Source organism: Ahaetulla prasina, chromosome 1 (assembly GCF_028640845.1).
Source record: "Ahaetulla prasina isolate Xishuangbanna chromosome 1, ASM2864084v1, whole genome shotgun sequence".
NCBI lineage: Eukaryota > Metazoa > Chordata > Lepidosauria > Squamata > Colubridae > Ahaetulla > Ahaetulla prasina.
Genome location: NC_080539.1, coordinates 43,789,974 through 43,815,820, shown reverse-complemented (window position 1 = coordinate 43,815,820; position 25,847 = coordinate 43,789,974). Strand labels below are relative to the sequence as shown.

General features: G+C 37.7%; 1 protein-coding gene across 7 annotated transcripts in view; it reads right to left on the bottom strand.

Moving 5' to 3' along the window:
- NRXN1 (neurexin 1) overlaps nt 1-25,847 on the bottom strand; it is a 1,023,581-nt gene that overhangs the window by 111,712 nt on the left and 886,022 nt on the right. For 5 of the 7 annotated variants that reach the window (XM_058164969.1, XM_058164968.1, XM_058164970.1 and 2 more), the window contains 2 exons: nt 10,299-10,388; nt 8,451-8,770 (listed from right to left, as the gene is read on the bottom strand). In XM_058164969.1, the coding sequence (XP_058020952.1) occupies nt 8,451-8,770; nt 10,299-10,388 (410 nt within the window). The remainder of the gene's footprint in view (nt 1-8,450; nt 8,771-10,298; nt 10,389-25,847) is intronic. The other 2 variants (XM_058164974.1, XM_058164975.1) reach the window with 1 other exon arrangement.

The window sequence follows — 25,847 nt, the reverse complement described above, 5'->3', positions numbered from 1 at the left end:
ACTATTACCAGCGCAGCTGCATTCTGGACTAACTGCAGCCTCCGGGTGCACTTCAAGGCAGCCCATGTAGAAACATTGCAATAATCCAGGCGGGAAGTTACGAGGGCATGGTGACCGTGCATAAGGCATCCCGGTCAAGGAAGGCGCAACTGGCGCACCAAGCGAACAGTGGAAGGTCCTCCTGGAGACGGCCGCCAAATGATCGTCAAACGACAGCCGCCCATCCAAGAGGACACCCAAGTTGCGCACCCTCTCTGTTGGGGCCAATAACTCGCCCCCCACAGCCAGCTGCGGCTGCAGCTGACTGAACCGGGGTGCCGGCATCCACAGCCACTCCGTCTTGGAGGGATTGAGCTTGAGTCTGTTTCTCCCCATCCAGACCCGTATGGCTTCCAGACACCGGGACAGCACTTCGACAGCTTCTTTGGGGTGGTCCGGGGTGGAAAAGTACAGCTGCGTATCGTCAGCGTACAGATGATAACTCACCCCAAAACCACTGATGACCTCGCCCAGCGGCTTCATATAGATGTCGATTCTATCGCCCCTGAGGTACCCCACAAGTGAGGCGCCTTGCGGTCAACCTCTGCCCCCCTGTCAACACCGTCTGCGACCGGTCGGAGAGATAGGAGGAGAACCACCGATAAACGGTGCCTCCCACTCCCAATCCCTCCAACCGGCGCAGCAGGATACCATGGTCGATGGTATCAAAAGCCGCTGAGAGATCTAACAGGACCAGGGCAGAGGAACACCCCCTGTCCCTGTCCCTCCAGAGGTCATCCACCAACGCGACCAAAGCTGTCTCCGTGCTGTGACCGGACCGGAAGCCGGACTGGAACGGGTCTAGATAGACGGCTTCATCCAGGTACTGGGGAAGCTGCCACGCAACCACACTCTCTACAACCTTCGCCACAAAGCGAAGGTTGGAGACTGGACGATAGTTACCCAAAATAGCTGGGTCCAGGGAAGGCTTCTTGAGGAGGGGTCTCACCACCGCCTCTTTCAAGGCGGCGGGGAAAACCCCTTCCAACAATGAAGCATTTATAATTCCCTGGAGCCAGCCTCGTGTCACTTCCTGAGTAGCCAGCACCAGCCAGGAAGGACACGGGTCCAGTAAACATGTGGTCGCATGTAACCTTCCCAGCAACCTGTCCACGTCCTCGAGCCACAGACTCAAACTCATCCCAAACTACCTCAACAAGGCGTGCCTCCTCCATCCCATCTGGACCATTGCAATTTTGGTCTAAACTATCCCGAAGCTGAGCGATTTTATCGTATAGATAACCGTTAAACTCCTCAGCCCGTCCCTGCAGGGGTCATCCCGCCCCTCCTGGCGAAGGAGGGCAGGTCACCGGAACAGGGCGGCTGGGCGGTTATCTGCCGATGCAATGAGGAGGAAGCGTGGGCAACCGTCTCCCTCATTGCCACTAGATAGGTCTTAGTAAAGACCTCACTAGTGTCGATCAGCCTCGGGCAGCTAGACCTCCAGGTGCTCTCTAGGCGTCTTCTCCGGCGTTTCATCTCCCTCAGCTCCTCAGAGAACCATGGAGCCAAGTGAGATCTACGCCGGGTCAGAGGCCGCAAAGGCACGACACGGTCCAAAGCCCCAGCCGCGGCCCGTTCCCAGGCCGCAACTAGTTCTTCAGTCGTGCCGTGGGCAAGATCCTCAGGAAACGGCCCAAGCTCCGTCTGGAACCTCTCCGGGTCCATCAGGCGCCTGGGACGGAACCAACGCATTGGCTCCGTCTCCCTGCGGTGGTGAGCGGCGGTCCGAAAGTCTAGGCGAAGGAGAAAATGATCTGACCATGACACCGGCTTTAAGTACTCCACCGCCACTCTCAATCCTCAAAACCAATTCATACACCTATTATGAGAGATTTAAAAGAAGGCTACAAAATGCAATACCATTCAGATTCAGATTAACAGAGTTGGAAAGGACCTTGTAGGTCATCTGGTCCAACCCTCGCCCCCTGCAGAAGCAGGAGACCATACACATTTCTGACAAATGGCAGTCCAATCTCTTCTTGAAAGCCTCCAGTGATGAAGCTCCCACAACTTCTGAAGGCAAGCTGTTCCAATGGTTGATTGTTCTTACTGTCAGAAAATTTTTCCTTATTTCTAGGTTGAATCTCTCCTTGATCAGTTTCCATCTATTAGTCCTTGTCTGGTTTTCATGTGCCTTGGAAAATAACTTGACCCCTTCCTCTCTGTGGCAGCCCCTCAAATATTGGAACACTGCTATCATGACTTCCCTGGTCCTTCTCTTCACTACATAGCCATGCCCAGTTCCTGTAACTCTTTTTCATATGTTTTAGTCTCCAATCCCTTAATCATCCTGGTTGCTCTTCTCTGTACTTTTTCTAGTGTCTCAACATCTTTTTTATAGTGTAGTGACCAAAACTGGATGCAATATTCTAGGTGTGATGCAATATTCTAGGTGTGATCTTGCTAAGGCTTTATAGAATGGTATTAATACCTCACTTGATCTTGATTGTATCCCTCTATTAATGCAATTTAGGATTGAATTTAGCTTTTTCAGCCGCTGCCACACACTTCTGGCTCATATTTAACTGGTTGTCCATTAAGATTCCAATATCACTCTTACAGTTACTGCTATGAGAGGAGGGCTGTATTTTCTATCCTGGTCACGCCAGATGATCTAATCTCTATGGTCTTGGTATCATACCCAGGCTTGAAGCTAGACTGAAAAGGATCCACATAATCTATTCCTTCTAGATACTTCAAAACCTGCAGTCCCATCACCTGAAAAATTATTATTCACAAAGAAAGGTTGAACACAGTTCAATAGTTCGCTATTCAACAGTTCGCTCCATGGCATAGGACCAGGTTACTTACGGGACCGCCTACTGCCGCCAATAGCCTCCCATTGACCTGTGCGCTCCCACAGGGAGGGTCTCCTCGGGGTGTCGTCAGCTAAACAATGTCGGAGCCTTCTCTGTTGGGGCACCTACCCTATGGAACGAACTGCCTCTGGGGCTACGCCTTCTTTCCGACCTCCGGGCCTTTAAGCGCGAGCTCAAGACTTTTTTGTTTCAACGAGCAGGGTTGGCCTAAGAGTAATTTTTAATTGAGTGGTTTTATTTCTTGTTATTTTAATATTCGGCCTTATGGTTTCAGATTTTTAAATTTCAAATATTGTGTTTTAATTTTTGTATATGTCTTTTTAACTTGGCTGTAAACCACCCTGAGTCTTCGGAGAAGGGCGGTATAGAAATGTAAATAATAAATAAATAAATAAATAATAAATAAATAATTATCCCCTTTATCTATGTCAAGCAATGACTTCTTGAAGAGGGAGCACTGCCTCCTTCAAGGCAGGCAGCAACATCCTGTCTCTCAAGGAACTGCTCCTGTCACTTCCAAGGTTTTAATCAAACAATTTTCTGGTACCCAAGATGCAGGTAATAAAGAACCTGTCTACTTCAGGACTAAATAGATCTTTTCCCAAATAATCTCACAAAATACAGTTTCACTCACCTTATCATAATGATGCCCAGACATCCCCCAGCTCTAAGTAGCCTTGTAAACATATCCCAGCCCATCCTCCTCTACTAAAGTATGGATCACTTTGAAAGATGCTGCTAAGGGGGTATTTTGTAAATATAACAAGAATAGAGAAATGTTATGCTTTGCTGCTCTTATGGCCACAATATGAACTCAAAAATGAGCTCTTACTCACTTCCAATCTCATACATTATTTACTTTTCACCAGCATTGTTTTAAGTTTCTTTACTATCAATAAGGAGCAGCTGCTCAGGTATAAACTTATGCAAGGATATAATTTCCTCCTGGTGCCAACAGGTTATTAAAAAGTCAGCAGAACTATCTACTACAGTTTCAGAAAGTGGCCTATGGAAACTACATTGTTCCATGAGATATCTGGGATGGCCTGATCAAATTGGTTTATTCTCTCTGTTGAAGTTGGTGGCATCAGTGAACCTCACTTAAAGCTGAATATGATCTGACCACAACAAAGTATATGTATTATATTCTTCATCCTCATATAACATTGCATCTGCCATAAAACAAAGCCCAGATCGAATGTATGATCTCCTACACGAATTAGGCCTTTGATGATCTGAAACACATCCATGGTGGCTATGAACTTCTGGGCCACTCTGACCTCCTCTACCATAGAAGACAAACTGATGTCACTCAGCACTATTTTGTCTGGGAAACTTTCACAGCCAGTCCTGTGATGAGATCCAGCAGCCCAGTCAGGGATACTGCCAGGCTGCTGGACTTCATCAGAGGGGACAAAACCAACCTGTCCCAGAAGCCAACCACACAGACAATGCTTCACATATAGTTATCTGAGGAACAGTGCCTCTAAATGCTATCAGAGATTCCCAGACAGCAACTGTTACTTTTCCTCTCCAGCTAACACAGCTTATAAAGGGGAACACCTCCTTCTTTCCCCTTTGGTAGTAAAGGCCAGGTTTGCTCTCTCGCCCATAAATGAAATCAGGGATGTAAGAAAATTTATTAAAGGCAGACTTGGCAAAATCAGCCAGAGTTCAAAGGCTTCTGACTTGAGAACAAGGAAATGTAAATGAGGATTGGTTTCAAACATTCTTCACTGAGAATGACCTTGCACCTTTTGCTATTCTTTCTTTGCCAATCCCTATAATTGTCCCTTTTTCTATACTCCCATCTATTTTCAAAGTCCCCAACTTGCCATTGTGCTTGAAAGGGTAACAATCCCATTCAACTGTGGATCTAAAGCAAGAATCAGTTAACTCACTTATATCTTTATACATACGCAAAAGAACCATTGTTTGCTCTCTACCCTACAAGATAGACCAAATCAAGAAAGAGAAATACATAGATCTAAAACTAATCTTAATAATAATGGCTATAACAACAGAATTGTGTAGTCTTAATTTGCTTCCTTTCCTCCTTCTTTCATATATTATGTGAATTAGGGGGTTCTATTTTTGACATTTTCATAAATCTACTTATTCTATAGTCTATTTATCTTTTTGCTGCCTTAATAATAGATCTTTTCTCTCTCTACCAAAGCTATTCTCTATACTCTCTATACCCCACTTGTCTCCCAGGGTCTAATTCTTACAGCCTTCCATTTTTCATCCTCCCTCTCCATATCATACTAATTGTCAGAATATCTTGCTTAGTTGATCACATCTCTGTAAGAACGACTCTTTATCATCAGTTCTCTTTCACAAAGTTGAGCATAATCAGAGAGCTGCCATGTGAATTATTCCTCAAGTGGTTAGAAAAATCTAAAGCAAGATTTCTCTAGATTACTGCTACCAGTAGTCATGATTTGTTCTCATTTATCCTACAGACCAAGGCTCTCCCACCCGGTCCATTACTGTCAATATCCATCCACTTTCCCTAAACTTTTACTTACCTTCCTTCTTATTCCCTCTAATGTGATTACAACTTTCCAATGCCATTAACAAACAAACAAACAACCTCAAGCAAACAAAAATAATGTTTCAAGTTCTCTTGATAGCCTAAAAGGATACTTTTTCAAGTTGTAATTATTTCAGCATAGGAACAAAACAATAACAACAACAAATCAAATAAAGGAAATATTTTAGATAAAAAGAATCAGGAACCCGAAACCTGCTGATGCTGAAGACAAATATTTATTTAGCATTAGCATCTCTGGAGTAACATTTCTGCAAGTTTTTATCTAATAAATACACTAACAGCAAAATCATTTTCTGAGTACAACTAAATCATTTCCCTTTGTAACTAAAACCTCATTAGCCACCTAAAGGCTTTGGACTGCAACATTCTTTTTTGGTTTAATTTAGTTGCTTGTACTAGGTAGCTTGGCAATCATACTCTTAAAAAGAAAAGCTATTTATAAATCTAAACAATCTAGTTGTTTGTTAAAAAAAATTGCTTTCAAGTTATTTTTGACTCCTGGTGGCTCCCACCCATGAAGTTTCCTTGGCAGGCACTTAGCAGTTTCTCAATGGCTTCTTAGGGCTGAGATTAGCTAAGATAAACCAGATGGCTTTGTGCCTAAGGTGGGACAGGTGTCTTCAGATAAAGTACATGACACAACCTTTAAAATCTGATTGGTATATATCCAGAAAAAAAATATTTACTTGTTTCACCTTTGTATGCATGTTGGCTATGAAAAATGCAAGAACAAAGGCTGTGAAACACTGACAAGCTATTTATTCCCCTAAAACATTCAAAGTCCAGGAAATCACCACATTATGTATGCTCGTTTCAACATAAAGAACAGCTATAAAGGTTTTAGCTAACTTATAGTACATATGTTTTAGGAAGCATGATACAGAATGAAATGAAAGTTAGCTCACACAAAATCCACCTGCCTTAGACTTCACGAAAGAACAAAATTTGAACCTTCAGAATTGGATAATTAAAATATCTTCCTACTCACCTTTGTTATATCGATAGCCGCCAGTTCCACCTCAAGTACTACAATTTATATTGCATAACATTAATATACATGTAAGTGGATGGATGGTGAAATAATGATGTAATTGTTATACAGTATATACAGATGGTGAATTCCAGTGAAAAATTCATGACAACAATGTAGCCAAGAAGTAAGTCAAGCCATATTATATAAATGCAAATGCATTTATTTGCATTTACTGCCTATAGAAGGCAGTAAGGTGCTAGAATTTTCTCTAACTAGAAATAATTTATTGTAACCGTTTATCTATTTGGATTATTTCAAACCAGGTATGATAGCAAGCAGTAATGAACTGGTAATGCCAGTGGCGGGAGGCTCCACCCACCTGCCCAGACGTCATCACAGACACTCTGTGTGCACTCACAGTTCCGAACCGGTAGTGAAGGTAGGTGAAACCCACTACTGATAGCAAGACAGAATGAAAAGGAAGCACTGACATTCAAATGGAACAACTAATAATTTTTACAAGGGAGGGAAAGGATAATGTAAAGCAATAAATCATTTCCCTCACAAAAATGGCCCAACAAGAGGTAAGTGTGACCATTTAATGTTCAGTATCTTTGGGAGAAAAAGTGGAATAGAGTATGCTGGAAGTGATCAAGTAGAATTATTCTAAACCACAACATAAGACTGCAAGTTCTCATTTGCAAACATTCTGGTGAATAAGTCATTTTAGAGCATGCCCTATTTGTTAAAGCTGTATTCAGCTGATTTACGGTGAATGTGATTACCTTCAAACACTCCTCACACTAATAATAATAATGATGATGATGATGATGATGATGATGATGATGATAATAATAATAATAATAATAATAATAATAATAATAATAATAATAATAATATCAGAGTTGGAAGGGACCTTGGAGGACTTTTAGTCCAACCCCCTGCCCAGGCAGGAAACCCTACACCATTTCAGACAAATGGCTTTCCAACATTTTCTTAAAAATGTCCAATGTTGGAGCATTTACAACTTCTGCAGGCAAGTTGTTCCACCAATTAATTGTTCTAACTGTCAGGAAATTTCTCCTTAGTTCTAGGTTGCTTCTCTCCATGATTAGTTTCCACCCATTGCTTCTTGTTCTACCCTCAGGTGCTTTGGAGAATAGTTTGGCTCCCTCTTCTTTGTGGCAACCCCCTCAACTTAAAAGGCTGCCTGGATATCTCAATATTGCCTCAATATGTGCTAACAGACAAGTATGATTTTACCAATAGCTCACACAGCTCAGTCCCATTTCTACAAGGAAAAGGTGATAGGTTAAGCTCACAATAAACAAGAACTGGAAACCTGGAATGGTACAAAATTGAGCTAATTTCAAACTAAATCCAAACTTCAAAAACCACTAAACCAAATCCAAGATATGTTTGGTAAAGTAATACAAACACAATGCAGCTGGAGTCTCACTTGCTTCATGCTTGGAAATTTCATTACATTTTGTTGTACAAATACAATTTGTATAACAACTACATTTCATTTTTATGAATGTTTGGACATATAGTATGCAAGAAACTTTAAGTTTCTAGGCTGGGAAGGACTCAGAATATAAATAATGGAAAGTCTGGGAGACAACTAAGGATTGGACAGGTCGTTAATCTGACATATTAGGGAAATATCTTATGCAGTTGTTCCTGCATAATGTATAAATTGAGTTTAACAAGGAACAAGTAAAAATATCATTCCTTATTTCTAAGGTATTCAAGGTAACTAATTTGCTCAATTTGAAAAATTTATACTAATTCTTAATTAAAAAAACACCTTTTGGACTAATAAATATTAAAAAGTATACGTTTCCATGAGCTATAATTTACTTCATCAGAAACATGCATACCATATATCAACACGGCTCTCCTTCTACAACATTTAAGTCAATGTTGCATCCATAGTCTGATGACTATAACCTTAAAGCTTCATGAAGATCTTTTTTTTCATCTACTAAAGGCAAGTATATGCTGAAAATCTAGAAAGAAAACCACACATTTAAAAATGAAATCACGGTTGGCTAACCTGAACAATTGATTCTTTTGTAGGTTGCTTTCCTCTTCGAGCTGTGCTGGTAGCCAGAGTGGTAGTGGTTTCCATGACTGAGGTGGACATCTCTGATTGCATTGCAGTGGCAGTTGACTCAGTTGTCATAGAGGAAGGCACTTCACCAACGAGTCTGACATTCCCTTCTATCACTATGTTGGCATCATTCTCGGCAGCCATGTTCAGGACTTTCAAACCATTGTAGTAGAGTCCAGAGAGCTGACCCTGAAATGGATGACCTCGCTCCTTGCCTCCAATTTTTATCGTTGCTTGGCTATTGAAGATTGTGAGCTGACGCCCTGTGAAAATAATATTACATACATGCAAAAAATGTTGATTGTGAACACCACACTCTTAAAGAGGATGATTTTAACAGATTATGGGGTGGCGGATGAGAGTAATAAAAGTATAAGAAAGGAAATGTGTTCATATTTCATATGAGTTTTAATGAGGTGCTATGGAATGCAGAACTGTTTTATATGTGTAACTGCTTAGCTCTGTTTTGTGTGTGTGTGTGTGGGGGGGGATGATAAAAAGGTGAACTGAGAATTTTATTAATATTGCTACTTCATTGACTTTATTTCCCACTATTTCCTCTCACACTTTTTTCCAAATGGTTTTCTTTATCTTAAATGTATGGTGGGGACAGATAGTCAGGGCTAACATACAAAATGTGCAATATTCAAGGATTGCACAATATATATATATATATATTGTTATATATATAATATTACTTCCATACAATCATTTCTGTGTAAACCTATGTAATATGGAAACTACCATGATGCCGAATAAAGGTTAGCCTTAAATAATTAAACTGAAACATAAAATATATATCTGCTTATGTTATGCTATTATAAAGCTGCCTGTTTTAAAACATGTTAGTAAGAATAACTCCTTATATTTCTAATAAAAAGACTTCATATATGAAAGTTGAGTTACTCCTTTACGAAAGGCATACACACACATGTAGACACTGAGAAGGCATGGGATACATATTCTATGCTGAGCATTTCAGAAACAAACAAAAATGATAAAGAAAAAGAGAGAAAGAGAAATGTCTGATTATCTTTCAGCAAGGCCATCAACTAAAGAAAAAAGCAACAAAAAATGTTTAATGTAAAAACAATTTCAAGGAATGATACACATATCAATGAAGAGTCATGTCACATTGCTATTTTTTAAAAAAGAAATCCTCACCAGTGCAAACCCATTATCAATAGGAATATTCATAAACATAATATTCTTTTTTTGCAGATTGGATTCTGCTAACAATAACAGCATGCACACAACTTTAAGCTCTTTTAGTGTTTATTCCAAAATCTCCTCAGAAGGTAGCAAATGTTAAAGGGACTTCATCTTGTTTGGCAATGATACAGCCCACTATTTAAGATATAACCTACAGTTTAAAAAATGATTTTTTGTTTTGTTTCAGGAACGAAGATCTCATAACTACATACATATATAGATATTTAGTTAATAATTTAGCTGAAGGAATATGTAACGTAATCTATGAATAATTTATCAGTTTTGATTAATATTTGCTATGAATATCTTCATAGATTGAGTTAGTGGATTATATTTAACAGTCCCTTTAACCTTAAGTTATCAGGGTATGATTATTAAACAGGCGGTACCACTAAAATGTATAGAAATTATTATATACACTGTATGCAAATATTTACTCTACATTTAACTGTTTAAAATTTGTTTTTAATTTAGTTTTACTGAAAAATTTATTGTTTTATGTTTATTGGTGTTACAATGAAGCACTACTTGGTTATGTTCAAATTATTTTTTATTTGAAGTTTTAATCAATGTTTTTACCTTTGTCGAGTAGCCATTCATCAACTACTCGACCAAGCCGATATGGAATTCGCTGTCTAGCAATCGCCAGGCGCTCGTTATCATTGTTTCCTTTAAAGTTTAAAGAGACATTTCATTGGTTAAAATCTGTAAGGTCAAAGGTTAAAAGTTAATACTTAAAGCTTGAGCTATACAGTTGCCACATGATTATTTTTTTTTTGAAAAAATTTGGAATTTTTTAAAAAGCTCTATCTAGAACATTTCAAGGTTCAGACTTGTCATTCATTTATTTTATTTTAGCAAACAAAATTATTCCTAAGTTAATTGAAAATTAGAAATCTGCATTTGAGCTAGGTTATTAAAACTTATGTTATAGACAGACCCCCCAAAACAAATTTAAACATCAAATACTAACTTTTCAGAAAGAATGCTCATTGACCTTAGGGTTTTGTCTTTTGTCTTTTGCCTTGTTTTTGTTTTGATATTTCTTATTAACTAGTTAAAACATGTTCAGGTGAAACAGGTTTAATTTTGCAAAATACCTCTTGCTCCAATCTCTTAGTCCAGGTTAGTCATTTAAAGAAGAATAACAACAGAGTGCTTAACCATCTTCAAGGACAGCTTTATGTCTGAGATCTAGATATCAATCTGATATAATTTATATCCAAGTCAGGAAAAATACATTTTTAAAAAAAATCCTCTATCCTGTAATTCGGTTAATCCCAACAGTTTCAATATACTGAACAGATGGCAAAAGAAAAGAAAATTGGGTCATCCGTTATTTCACATAATCAAAGATGTAACAGAATAGTTATAACATAAAGATCAAGGCTTTGACAAAAATATCACCAAAAATTATCGTCTAAATGTATAAGAAAATTCCAAGCCAGGGAAAAAATGCTTTAAGATCTCATTAAAGTAAACAGGATAAAGAATGTATGAAGCTTGCAAATCTTGGACTGCAGCCTTTAAAATATTGTAATCATGGATTACAATACCCACAGACACAAACTTGCTTGGTGCAAAGCTGCATATCAAATATTATTTAATATAACCTTTACTTACAAGGCTGCTTCTAAGACTTACTTTAGTTAGTGTAATTTAATGATCAGCTAGATAGGAACAGGATTTGGAATTCATTAGGTGATTTTTGACCAAAGAGTAGACCCTGGGAAATGATGATATGATTCTTTGCTATTCTACTTTAGGCAAGAATATGTCTTGGGTATCCGGGTCAAGAGATGAGAGTAAGATCTTACAAAAAACAAAACCTCAACAAAACTTGTACAACCTCCAAGATCTGGTTAAGCCAAAAGACTATTCCTAAATAATTAAGAAATTTTGGAACCTAAACACATATTCTAATCTAGAACTCTCTGATCTAAATGTAGACTAAATGTAGGAGATTGTCTTAACAGTGAGAGTACTACTCATCTAATACAGATGAATTGAACCAATTTCAAATTCAACCAAATTCAAATTCAACCAAAAGATCATATTTCAAATTCAACCAAAAGATCATATCACAGTAAACCCTCAACCTTTTGGGCATCAGGGACCAGTTCCATGGAGAAAGGTTTTTCCATGGACCAGAGAGGGCATGGTTTCGCGTGCTGCTTGCATCCCATGGACGGGGCTTCACTCGCTTGTGTGGCCCAGTTTCTGGCATGTCACGGACTGGTGCTGGTCCACGGACTGGGGATTGGGGACCCTTGTGCTATCAGGTAATTTCACATTTATGAACCAATATTTCAGCTTTATGAGGGAAGATAAACTAAAGAGAATAATATAATTTTCTTAGAGGAAGACATGTAACACAAACAACAACAGCTTATATTGCAGATGTGAATTTCAGTTCTGAAGATTCCCTTTCTGTATAAAAACATTCATGAGATTAGTTCCAAAGGGAATGTTACACAGGAATTCATAGAACAGGTTGAAACCTGGAATATTTTAAATAGATTACTGAAGGCTTCCTTGTATATCTATATAACAAAGTTGTATATCTAACTTTGACTCAATGATGAATATCTCATTCATCTAAAAATCTTGCCTTGGTTCTATACCAGCAGTAACAGTGATGGAAACTATTGATGTCTTTAGAATATTTCTGGAATGATTGTTTTTCTTCTAGATTGACAATTAAACCTTGGACAACCTACAGCTTACTACTTACTACAGCTTCACTTATCAACAATTCATCATAATCATGTTTTTGATATAAACGTTATCTCTCCAAACACAAAATCTCTGTTCTGTCCCCCCCCCCTCAGTCCGGGATGCACGTGAAATGACTCAATTAACCAGCAATTTAGTCCATGGCAGCTATCAGCTATGGCAGCAAACCAGCAATCATCTGCCAAGGTTTTCTTTATTTTCCCTGATGCCGGCGTCACAGAAGCTCATTACCAGAGCAACCAGGAAGTCAGGAACAAACAGCAATCCAGGCCAAATGCTCAGTCAAATAGTTCAGCTCAAGTTTTCTCCAGTCAGTTTGTTTTGTCCGTCACAAAGTAGTAGAGCAGCCCCTCCTGCTTTTATACCCTGTGGGATGTAGCTCCGTGACTCAGCACTATCTAGGCCTGCCCCACCCCTTCTTTTGTTGTTTCCACCTCTCTTGTCTACGAAACCTGGGATCTAACCAGGACTGATTGTCCACAGCTGGATCTGGAAGCGTTGCCTGGGCGGGGGGAGATACAGGAGACAGAGGCCTCGTCACCTCCTCCACCTGGCCTGGCTCTGGCTCCTGGGCTGAGCCAGAGGCCAGCCCTGCAGAGGGGAGCCCTCACAGCCCTTCCCCCTCACTCTCTGAGTCACTTTCTGGCAGGGGACCAGGCCTGGGGGCCCTGGAGCCACAATAATCTCCTTCTCTTAATGTTCCAAAGTGATCACATGGCTAGCATGTTATCATCAGTCTTTTTAATTTCCTTTTTTCACACTTGTTCTCAAGATTCTCAAGTTTTCTCCAGTCAGTTTGTTTTGTCCGTCACAAAGTAGTAGAGCAGCCCCTCCTGCTTTTATACCCTGTGGGATGTAGCTCCGTGACTCAGCACTATCTAGGCCTGCCCCACCCCTTCTTTTGTTGTTTCCACCTCTCTTGTCTACGAAACCTGGGATCTAACCAGGCCTGATTGTCCACAGCTGGATCTGGAAGCGTTGCCTGGGCGGGGGGAGATACAGGAGACAGAGGCCTCGTCACCTCCTCCACCTGGCCTGGCTCTGGCTCCTGGAGCTGAGCCAGAGAGGCCAGCCCTGCAGAGGGGAGCCCTGACAGCCCTTCCCCCTCACTCTCTGAGTCACTTTCTGGCAGGGGGCCAGGCCTGGGGGGGGCCCCTGGAGCCACAATAATCTCCTTCTCTTAATGTTCCAAAGTGATCACATGGCTATCATGTTATCATCAGTCTTTTTAATTTCCTTTTTTTCACACTTGTTCTCAAGATTCTCAAGATTCTTAAGATAAAATCAAATAAAATGTGGCTTAAAAATAACAGTACAAACAACATATGCTTTTAAAAAAATGTCCTATTTTTCTGTCTTGATCTACTTATTAACAGAATAAAGAATATAATCGAAGATTTTGAAACTTCATATTTTGGAGCTTAGTAGTTTAATTAAATTGGAATCATTTCTGCTTTGCTTTCTAACTCTTCTTTCAAAACAACTTTTAGTTAAAAACACTATACTATATGGAGTTTACTAACTTCAGCGGTTTCCTACAATATTCTAAAATCTACAAATTACATTTCATTCCATCTGTTACAATTCTGCACCACTGGGAGCTCAAAAGCAAATGAAAAATGGAGAGATTGCCAGTTGATTTTTAAAGGTCATGCACACAAAATAATTTTGATTACTTTCACTCATCTCTCAAAAGAGTAAGTTTAAAATAAAAGTATGTCCAAATTTTAATGTCAGCAGTTCAGATTGTTTCACAGACTCTACTAACAACAAAGCTATGAGAAAATAGAAACACATGTGCACACATACACACACACACAGAGAGAGAAAGAGAAAGAGAGAGAGAATATTCAGAACATAGCCAAGTCTAGTTATTTGTAATCTCATAATCATAGAAGACCTAGAAAAATCAAGGGACTTTTTCTTTCATCTCTTCACAGAATAGAAGTCAATATGTTTCCTTTGTTTCATTCTTCCTTTTCTGTGGTACTAGCCATTGCAATCATATGTGTTGCACACAACCATAGATAATTTCCACCATTCTTCCTTAAGCTTCAAGTACCCCAAAGTTTACTATTGTAAAATTTGCTATTATTGGGCCGGTGAATGGCGCAGGCTGGTAAGGCCTGTTATTAAGAACAGCCTGTTATTAAGAACACAAAGCCTGCAATTACTGCAGGTTCGAGCCTGGCCCAAGGTTGACTCAGCCTTCCATCCTTTATAAGGTAGGTAAAATGAGGACCCAGATTGTTGGGGGGGCAATAAGTTGACTTTGTAAAAAATATACAAATAGAATGAGACTATTGCCTTATACACTGTAAGCCGCCCTGAGTCTTCGGAGAAGGGCGGGGTATAAATGTAAACCAAAAAAAAAAATGTTTGACATAATGCTATATACAATAATAACCAATAACTGTATGCTTTGTCTCAGTTTAGCTATGCTAAACTCAGCTATGTATGAGCCTAGTCACATTTGACATTTTGTGAAAGACTTTTCAGCCAGACTGAGAAGCTTCTAATTGATAACAAAGTCCAGCTACCAAAGTTGAAAAAGTATTAGAAGCAGGGAGTGTTTGCCAGCCTAAAGTCACAGATATTGCTGCCAATGGCTTCCTTCAATCTAAATGCATTTTCTGTGAAAACAAAGAAAAGCCCCAAATAGTCACCTCAGCAAGATGTACAACAATATCAAACAATCATCAATCAATCAAATAACATTTGACATTTTGTGTCTTATTTAGGACTAAGATAATTGTAATTTGTGCTATCATCTCAATTTGAATTTGATGCAGTTCCTCTTTTCAAGAAGTAATCCTGGTGGCATGCAGGATATGGAAAGACACCTAGTTTAAACCCTTGCGTGCCTTCTGATTACAACTATGAAATCAACTCCAATAGACTATCCCTCACCAAAATATCCTGCACTATGACAGTCTGTTCATTCCAACTTGCTCGATAAACAAATTAATAATAAATTGTAGGACTACTTCGGGAAGGGGTCAGATTGGGGAAGGATACCTTAAAACAATGTACCTCAATAGAATAGAATAGAATTTTTTTTATTGGCCAAGTGTGATTGGACACACAAGGAATTTGTCTTGGTGCATATGCTCTCAGTGTACATAAAAGAAAAGATACGTTCATCAAGGTACAACATTTACAACACAATTGATGATCAATATATCAATGTAAATCATAAGGATTGCCAGCAACAAGTTATAGTCATACAGTCATAAGTGGAAAGAGATGGGTGATGGGAACTATGAAATGATTAATAGTAGTGCAGATTCAGTAAATAGTCTGACAGTGTTGAGGGAATTATTTGTTTAGCAGAGTGATGGCCTTCGGGAAAAAACTGTTCTTGTGTCTAGTTGTTCTGCTCAGTTACTTTAAGATGTGTGGCTTTCCGGAACTTTCCCAGCCCACTTTTATAGCTGTATTGGTAAGTTCTTCATGTCTGAGTCTTTAAAAATCAAACTTTCTCCCCCATTCTGCATAACTGTAAATATTATTTCATTTCCCTTGATAGCTTTACTTCTTTGCTTTGGCTAGAAAAGGAAAATTGTGCTCTTAAGAGAATGAAAGTAGTTGTGACATTAACAGTGTCACAACATTTTTCATATATTCATTCCTTTTGTTCCACTAAACCCATAATGACCGTGTCCTAAATCCCTTTTGCTGTTTTAGACAAAAAAAGAGATGATGTCATCTCTCTTCACACTTCTAATATTATTTAATGGTCCTTTAACAACATTTCTTAAAACATTCTTTATAATGTGGATGAAAAGTAATATATAAACAATAACAAAATGAAAAAAAATGTAACAGCTGGTGCCAGTTTAAAATAAAGTTAAAATCAATTCAATTTATAGCAGTCAATTGAAACTTGTTTTAAGAGGATGACAAGAAAGCACTCATCCCTGAACATAGGAAATAAATGATGGGGCATGAGGGTTAAAGAACTGGCTCCCAACTGGTTCCAAATACTTCCCACTAATTATTTGGTCTAGTGCCTCTTATTGCTCAAAGGAACCAATAATGTTTACTTTTGTTTATTTTTATTTTCTTTTTCTTTAAATTTGTATTGTTTTTTGACATATGCCACTTGAGCTGAAAGTAATTCAAATGAACACTCTAGTAACAGCCCTTTTCAAGCTACTCTCTATATTAGAAATGAAAATGTCAACTTAGTGAGAAAGTCAAAACCAGAAAAAAGCAGATACAGGTAACTCTTGTGTAGCAATTGCCTCAGATAGTGACCATTCACAAATATGACAATAATATTAAATTCATATCCTGACCAATGCCTGCATTTACAACAACAAAAGTAAAATATTAAACAATAACTGTGCCTCCTCCAAACTCATTGACTTCTTCAAACCCCCACAGAAATAGAAGCCACGGTTGTTGAAGCATTCATCCTAATGAAATCAGGTAATTATTATTATCTATTATCAAAATTATCACAGAGATTTGTTAACACAACAAATATTGCAAGAACCAAAAATTGTGTAGCTCACATCAACATTATGTTGGTAAGACTCTCAGATGTTTTCCTGATGGTGCATGGTTGCATGTAGCCAGGTTGAGACTAGATTTGAATAAAAATGGGTTACACTTTAATAGAAGCATAGTTCAAAACTCTGGAAACAGAATTCCTGCTTAATGAGGGCTGAGGATATTATTTTAGGATTTATATTACACACCTCAAACTACAAACTGTGTATTGTCAGAAACCATACTCAGAGAAAACTTTATAGATCACAGGGTGCACAAATTTAAATCAAAGGTATCCATAACATAATGTGTGTCTTTTTTTCCTTATACCCAGGAAAATCAAGATTGTTTTACAGAAGACAAAAACACTATATTCTATCACTGTGAAACATACTACTAATTCACATAGAAAGAAAAGGGATATTTGCCCTCTAATGCATTGAAAATTTCTGCTATTGAAAGGATTCAAATTTACTTAGGAATTTCATATTTCATATTTTTTATCTATTTTGATATACGTAATAATAAAAACAATCATAATTTACTAAATGTATATGCTGGCTCTCAGTGACTATTATTAATTGCTCAACACTACATGGTGTATAATAGTTGGCAGGATGGATGGCATAGCTTCAGATCGCTGTTGTTGAATGGCAGATTGTGTATAATAAAGCCTTTTTTGTCTTAGATACAGCTGAATTTCACAGCTATCTTGCAGGCAGAGTCCCTAGTGTCTTTTTCTTCATCTTAGACCCAGGAAACTCCTTGGTTTACTGAAGAACTATGCAACAGAGTGAACTTGACCAACCATGATTGAAAGCCACTGTTTAAAAACACATAATAGTGATCAAAATGGTAAAGCACCTTATTTCTTTGTCCTTATTGCATCTTCAGATGCACATCCATTGTCTGTTAAGATTACCCTCTTCCCTCTTGGAAAAAACAAAAGTGATTGCGATACATTTTTTAACAGTTAACATTGGAATCTCTTTCATTCCAAGCTTTATTCCATTTGGATGGGGTCTGGCGAGATGGCTGAGGCAATATCTCTAGGTATGATATGGAATTCTTTTGAATTTGTGGAAATTGAGAAAGGGTGCCCTGTGGCATGATGTCTGCCAACTGTGAACTTGAACCATCTGTGCGGCCAGAAGAAGTGTGCCTGAATAAATTCAGGTTCAATGCTTCATCTTTCCTAGTTCTTTTATTCCTCTAGTCTGTTAGTCCTTAGTGGTATTTAGTACTATTGACCGTAGCATTATTCTTGGTCGTCTGCTAAGATTGCAGCTTGAAGTCATTTTGCAGTGATTTATCTTCCTCCTAAACAAACGGTTCCAGATGATATGCATGAGAAATAAGTAATTATTCCTGTAGCTGCTCCAATGTGGAAATTCTGCTATGAAGTTAAATATCTGTAAAAAGTTTCTGGAGAGGTCATCTCTCAGTCTGGCAAATTAGCAATAGTGATGACACTTACAGCTTCATAGTTCTTCACAGACTTCTTTAAGCAATTTATAGAGTCAGCATTTGCCCCCCAACAATCTGAGTCCTCATTTTACTGACCTTGGAAAGATGGAAGATTGAGCCAACTTTGAGCCTGGAGAAAGCGAGGCTGGACTGAAATCAGCAGTCAGCAAAATTAACTTGCAATACTGCATTCAAACCACTGCACCAATGCTAGTGATACCACTTATACATTATTATTTGAAGCCAGGTCAGGCATGCTGTTGAAAGTCTGGTCTGGTGCCTTTACTTACTTACTTACTTACTCACTTACTTATTGAATATATATTGCCACCTATTCGCCCATGGCGACTTTAAACTGTAAAGTCTACAGGCAAAACAATTTGGGTCAAATATATCTAAGACAGAGATATAGCTTGTTAGTGAATTATCTATCCTGATCATAGTTCCAACTCTGATTCTTAAATGGGGTAGCACTGTCTTTAAGAGACTCTTGGATTTGTGACACTCCTTTGAGCTTCAAAGCTTCAGCTGGTACACTGATTCAACATCTTTTGGAATTGGGTGTTCAGACAATAGTGACTCATGAATAGTGTTATCACAAATATAGATTACTTTAACATGTTCTATAGGGAGTTCCCTTTGAAGATACCTTGGAAGTTACAAATATTCCAAAATGCAGCAGCTTATTAGCTAACTGGGAATAGAACATTTAACAGGATTACTGATTTGGGTCTAGCTCCAATTCAAAGTTCCAGTTAACATCTTTAAAGCCTTTCATAGCAAAGCTGGCTGGGGAATTCTGGAAGTTGAAGTCCACCAGGCTTAAAGGTGCCAAGGTTGGAGACCCCTGTTCTAATACAATAATAATATTATTCATCATTGCACATTTTCCTTTCATCTGTGGCCTACCCTAATCTTTTCCTCTAACAAGTGAAAGAGCTATCACAGTGTTTGTAAGTACTACCTTAAAAAATATGTGCCTACTGACTTCACATCAGCACACACCGTTCCCCTCTCTTTTCTTTCCCTGGATAGGAGAACATAACACACTAATAAAGCACACACACTAATGAACACACTGCCTAGACCAGGGCTGTCAAACTCCTGGCCTGTGGACATGGGTGTGGCCAGCATCATCATACACTGGCCACACCTATGCCCAGTTTAGCAAAGTGGGGAAAAGTCCTGATACATCATGTGATGCCGCTGTGACAACATGAGTTTGAAACCCCTGGCCTAGACAATCAACATGAATTGCTTAACACCAAAGCTAGCTCCCTCTCCCCTCTCCTCTTTCTTTGAGCTACTTTTTTCTCTTGAGATAACTATTTATGCAGATCCCACTGTTCAAAACAAAAGCTGCGACTCCTTTGTTATACGTAACAAATTTTAAAGAGCAATGAATGATCTTTCAAAGAAAATAGTACTCCTGGCACAATTTGCAAATCCATGTTGTTTATGGAAACTATTTGACTTTTCTCACAATAGTCTGAAATACAAAAAAAAATGCATTAAAATACTGTATTGCACTATAGCAGCTTTATAGATTTCAGACAGCTTCATTAACACATATCTATGTAAACAAAGTGAATTCATTATTAATATGGGGGTGCATTGTCCCTTAGCTATTAGTAAAATAAAAGTTGCTTCATTCCAAGTGTTTGCTGCTGATTATAATCAAGTACAAACAAAATAACCAGCTTTGAAAAGACTGCCTTCAAAGCTAAATGATTTAAGGTAAGCAATGTAATATTAATGAGCTCTTCAGTTTAATAAACTAGTAGGATTTGCAAAATAGTCTGCATCCCATTATTGATTCCTAGAGAAAACTCCAAATGAAGTTACTGGCAACAGATCAATAGAAGGAAAGAGAACGAGATTCTGCCCATTTTTCTTACTTGAAATGTTCACAAGTCATTTCTGCAGACCATCCTAAAATATTACACCCCAAAAAGGAACCGTGCAACATTCAGATCAATAGTCAAAAGAGGCTAAGGATGAAGCATTCACAGTCCATTTTGATGCAGTGTTAGAATAAATATCAAGCAAAGAGTAAAGCACTTAGCTAGACCTCTATGAATCCAAGAACAGCAGCTTAATTCTTCACAGTGATGCTTAAAATGTGATGGGATAACAGCAAGCATCACGCTACTTATGGTCTTTGATTTCCAGCCTCTGTTCCTCTGTGTTTATGATAAGAAATGTGATTGTCTCAGCTGCTTTTATTCTCTTATGCAACACGGAAATCCATTTTTAGAGTTCTGGGCTCATTTTTTTAAGCGTCTCAGTGTATTCCTTTCAAATCTTTAGTAAATGTCTGTGCAAATTAAAGGCTAGAGGCCTTGAAGAATAGAGGGAATTACAGTAGACAATTTTAATGTAGATGGTCAATGACCTAACTTCTTATATGGTAACTAGTTAAATCCATTATATGCTTTGGAGTGATGTTTTCCATGAATGTTTTTGCTAATACTGTTGGAATGAAACAAATCTTACAACTATAATAATGTTCTATTTGTTCTGTAGTTAAATATTTTTGAAAGACTGAAGTGATTTTCTTTTGCTTTTTGATGTTAATGAACCTCATATCTTTTCATTTATTTTGAATTTTGAGGAAAAAAATATTTGCTGAGTTCTTTTAAGCCAGACTTCTCTTATTCCAGATGTGCTAGAATTTCAAGACTTCCTGCTAGTATAGCTATGCAACGAAGATGCTTAGAACTGTACTTCAAGTATATCTACATAATACCAAGCTCTGAAAGGTGGCAAATCAGATAAAGAACATTTCTGCTCGGGTTTAAAAATGTACTGAATTTAATCAGAAATATTTCACAGAAGTCTTATATAGGTTGCTTCTGGATAGGCAAGACTCACTGCGTTCCTGCTTTGCCAAGATTATTATTGTATCTTCTCTAGAACAAGATACTTTCTTATTAGCAATGCCAAACATGTATGTTCCAAACAGAAGTTAAAAATGACAAAACTAACACTCGGAAATGCTCATATCAGCAAATCAACCAGGAGGCAGAATGAAAAAAATAAAAAATTATTGGGAGGTTTTTAGTGTAATTTACAGCAAACACTTCCCCACACTCTACAATAAAAATACTGAAAACAGGTAGATGATCAAACCTTAGTTATTAATTTAATTTAAAGAAACTTAAATTTAACTTAAATTTAACTCCCAAGGATTTAACAGAATAACAGAGTTGGAAGGGACCTTGGAGGTCTTCTAGTCCAACCCCCTGCTCAAACTGGAAACCCTACACCATTTCTGACAAATGATTGTCCAATCTTTTCTTTAAAATCTCCAGTGTTGGAGTACTCACAACTTCTGGAGGTAAGTTGTTCCACTAATAAATTATTCTGTCAGGAAAATTCTCCTTAGTTCCAGGTTAGATTTCATGTAGATGTAGATGTTATTTTGGGGGAACTGTAGTGACATAGTTTTGCAGATATTTTTTTTTTTATTATTTGCATTTATATCCCGCCCTTCTCCGAAGACTCAGGGCGGCTTACACTATGTTAGCAATAGTCTTCATCCTATTTGTATATTTATATACAAAGTTAACTTATTGCCCCCAACAATCTGGGTCCTCATTTTACCTACCTTATAAAGGATATTCTGTTGATTTCTCACTCTAGTATAGTGAAGATAACAATTTATAGACAGATAAAACATTTCAACCTCCAACAACTATAGACCTAATAAATGAAATAACAATAAACACTTTTCATGAAGGAGAGAAAAAGCATAAGTTCCCTGAGTATCTAGGCAAGGGCCGTTAAACTCCCAGCCCATGGACCGGATGTGTCACTTGCTGGCCATGCCCATACCCAGTTTAGCGAAGGGGAAAAAAGTCCTGATACATCATGTGACACTGCCACGACAATGTGAGTTTGACAACTCCCAGTCTAGACAAAGGACAGAAAGAAGACAGAAAACTTTAAGAAATGGAATCAAGAATGTTTCAGCTGGAAAAACGGAATTCTCTGGTCATTCAAAAAGACAATGTTCCTGAAGACTCAAGGAATTATCTTTGTGGTAGAGAAATACCCACTAAAGCAGGCAATAGCAAAGATCCTGGGATACTGCAAAGAACAAACACCTGAAATGATCTGCCTGGCTGCAAGTAACTTCATCATTGGACATTTAAGAGATTAAATCAAGCCAAACATATCTGGAAAATCTTCCCAGATTTATGTGAAAATAGACCTTTAAGAAATTTGTGTAACAAGTGTCTGGAAGGAGAATCAAAAGCTCCATATTAATCAAATTAAATATATTGTCAATCAGCTTGAAATACAAAACAACAATAACAACAACAAAACTATACTACAATGGAATAAATGTTGGTTGCTTTAATTTTAAAATTGTTGCATAGACATTACCAAACTCTTCTATGCAACACAAAGAAAAAATAGATACAAATTTCATAATGTTGCTTGCAAGATTATCATTTGGATAACTCTAATGGGAAATCTGCATAACTCTAAAATGCAATTCTCAGTCAAGAATCTTCTTGTAAAGCCATGCAATCAGAAAGGAAATTCTTCATATGCAGTGGCTTGGACTATCCTAAAAACCAATTGTCCTAGGAAAGGAAGACAAGATAACCTATTAGAGACTTCATTTCAAAACAAAAGACTACCTGGGAGATAATACAGTAATGAGTGTGAGAACATACAGGCCACTAGATGGCATTTGTTTTGATCCTGCTGCAACTTTTAACTTCATTAAACAGAACAAAAGGCTCACCCATTGAACTGAATATACCATTTGCTTGACAAATAGACAAAGACTCTGCAAGACTCTGTTATGTATTTGTAAAAAGAAAGGTGATTAAGAATGTCTTACATGTCCCAGATCTGGAGTTAATAAAATATACCACAGAGAAACAATGCAATGTAATATTTAAACAGAATAATTGCTTAAGTAACTTAGAATGTAGAATTGCTGATGAAAAGCACCCTCTAGAAAAACTGACAATTTGAATTAGACTATGAAAAGTAAGGGAAACAGAGAAATAGGACTACAAAAATTGTGTAATCAAATGGCACCAGATAATGAAACAAGAGACCCAGATGCTGTTTGTAAATTGAAGGGCTTAGTCAAAGAACTAAAGTTCCAGCCATGTGTGAATCAGTCAATGTGTGCACATTATGCAAAAGCCAAAGGCATTAAGCCAATAAAAAAGAGACAAAGAAGCCACCAGAACTAGTGCATGCTGACATTTGTGAGTCAATACCATCACCACACCAGGTGAAAACAGAAATAATTTTCTAAACATAGATGATTACGTAAGATACACATATTTTGGTAGTTGCTTAGTGAAAGCAGTCAAGTGCTATAGTAGAAAAAAAATAAAGAATTTAGTAAACAACAGATTTTTTAAAAACTACTATGAACAGATAATAGGGGATAATTTATAGCAAACAACATGTAAAGGACTTGATCGTATAAGTGACTGTACAAAGAATTACAGTGGTCTATATCTCAGTAAAGAATGGTGTAACAGACAGAAGATTCTCCGTTGCTTGATTGAATAATAATATGCATGTTGCAAAATCTAGAAGGGCAAATAAATACTGGAGAGAAGCAATTAACACAGCAGCTATTTACAGAATAAGTTCCCTATAAAAGTCACATGTAGCTACTAGTAACTAATATGTTTTCTAAAGAGATAACTTAAAGCTTTTTTAAAATTTAGTTGGGCAACTTCTTGGTTTAGACAAACTTGACTTTTGATGCTTTGTTTATTGAACACCTCAAAAATGTTTGAAAAGGGATGGATGTTAATTTTTGTCTGTTGGCATTGGACGGTTTGAAGGTTCTTTAATTTATGTGATCTCAATATAGCCTTGGTTTGGTTTAAAAAATTATATGTGTATGATACAACTTTGGGAAGAAGTATTATAGCTAAGGACTATATTCCTACACCATGGAACTTGTCATTAAAACCATTGATTGCCAAGAAGGATAATTGTGTGTAAATGGAAGGAACTCATTCTCTTGATTTTAAGAAATGGATCTAGGATATGAATTTATTATCTAGTCTTGAAAATTTTTTGTATTCTTATAATGAGAGAATGAATCGATATGTTTTTCTCTGGTCTACATTTAATGATGAGCTAATTAGTTAATTTAATTAATTGGCTAACCTAGCTAATTCATTTTCTTTGTCATTTATTTAAAACATTGCAAAATAGGTGGAGGGAGGTTTTGTTCAGCATATATTTCCCACTTTTAAAAAGTGCATTACATACTTAGATCTCAGAGCACCAATTAACTGCAAACCTTAGCTTATAGGATACAAAGAAGCAGATTGAGCAGAAGGCAAGGATGATTGTAAGTCCATAAACAGCCAACTGTTCCTGCTGGAGAATGGTGAGATTAGTTGGGCAAGCAAAGATAAATTAGGCACCCTATTATCCACCAAAGCAAAGTATGTATTTGCAGCACAAGCATGCTAATAGGCTGCATGGCTACATAAACTGAAAATGGACTTTTGGATAAATGAACCAAAGCCAACAATCCTGTTTCAGAAGAACCAAGGATATTTATTTTTATTTATTTATTTTGTCGAGTACATATTAGATAATATATATAAGTATAAGCATGAATTGAATACATAAAGTGAATACATTTAAAGGAAACATTAGGACAGGGATGGTAGGCACGCTAGTGCTCTTATGCACGCCCCTTACAGACCTCTTAGGAATGGGGTGAGGTCAACAGTAGACAGTCTTAGGTTAAAGTTTTGGGGATTTTGGGATGAGACCACAGAGTCTTGTAGTGCTTTCCAGGCATTAACAATTCTGTTACTGAAGTCATATTTTCTGCAATCGAGTTTTGAGTGGTTCACTTTAGTTTGTATCTATTGTATGCTCGTGTATTGTTGTGGTTGAAGTTGAAGTAGTCATTGACAGGTAGGATATTGTAGCAGATAATTTTATGAGCTATGCTCAGCTCATACCGAAGGTGGTGTAGTGCTAAATTTTCTAAACCCAGGATTTCAAGTCTGGTGGCAAAAGGTATTTTGTTGCGAGCAGAGGAGTGGAGGACTCTTCTTGTGAAATATTTCTGGACGTGCTCAATTGTATTAATGTCCGATATGCAGTGTGGGTTCCAGACAGATGAGCTGTATTCGAGAATTGGTCTAGCAAATGTTTTATATGATCTGGTTAGTAGATATATCCAATCCTTTCAGAGAAAATTACATCCAAATCAATGCATATAAATACCAAATACCATTATGTGGAAGATGCTCAAGAGAGACTTATTGAATTGAAATATTGCCCATTGGAAGAGGTGCTGGCATGTTTCTTTCTTAGCTTCAGTCCAAAGAACAACACAAACACTTTGAGAGATTATGAGATTTGTATGGACTGTTGCATGAGTCAATGAAAAAATGTGTGTTAGAGGTC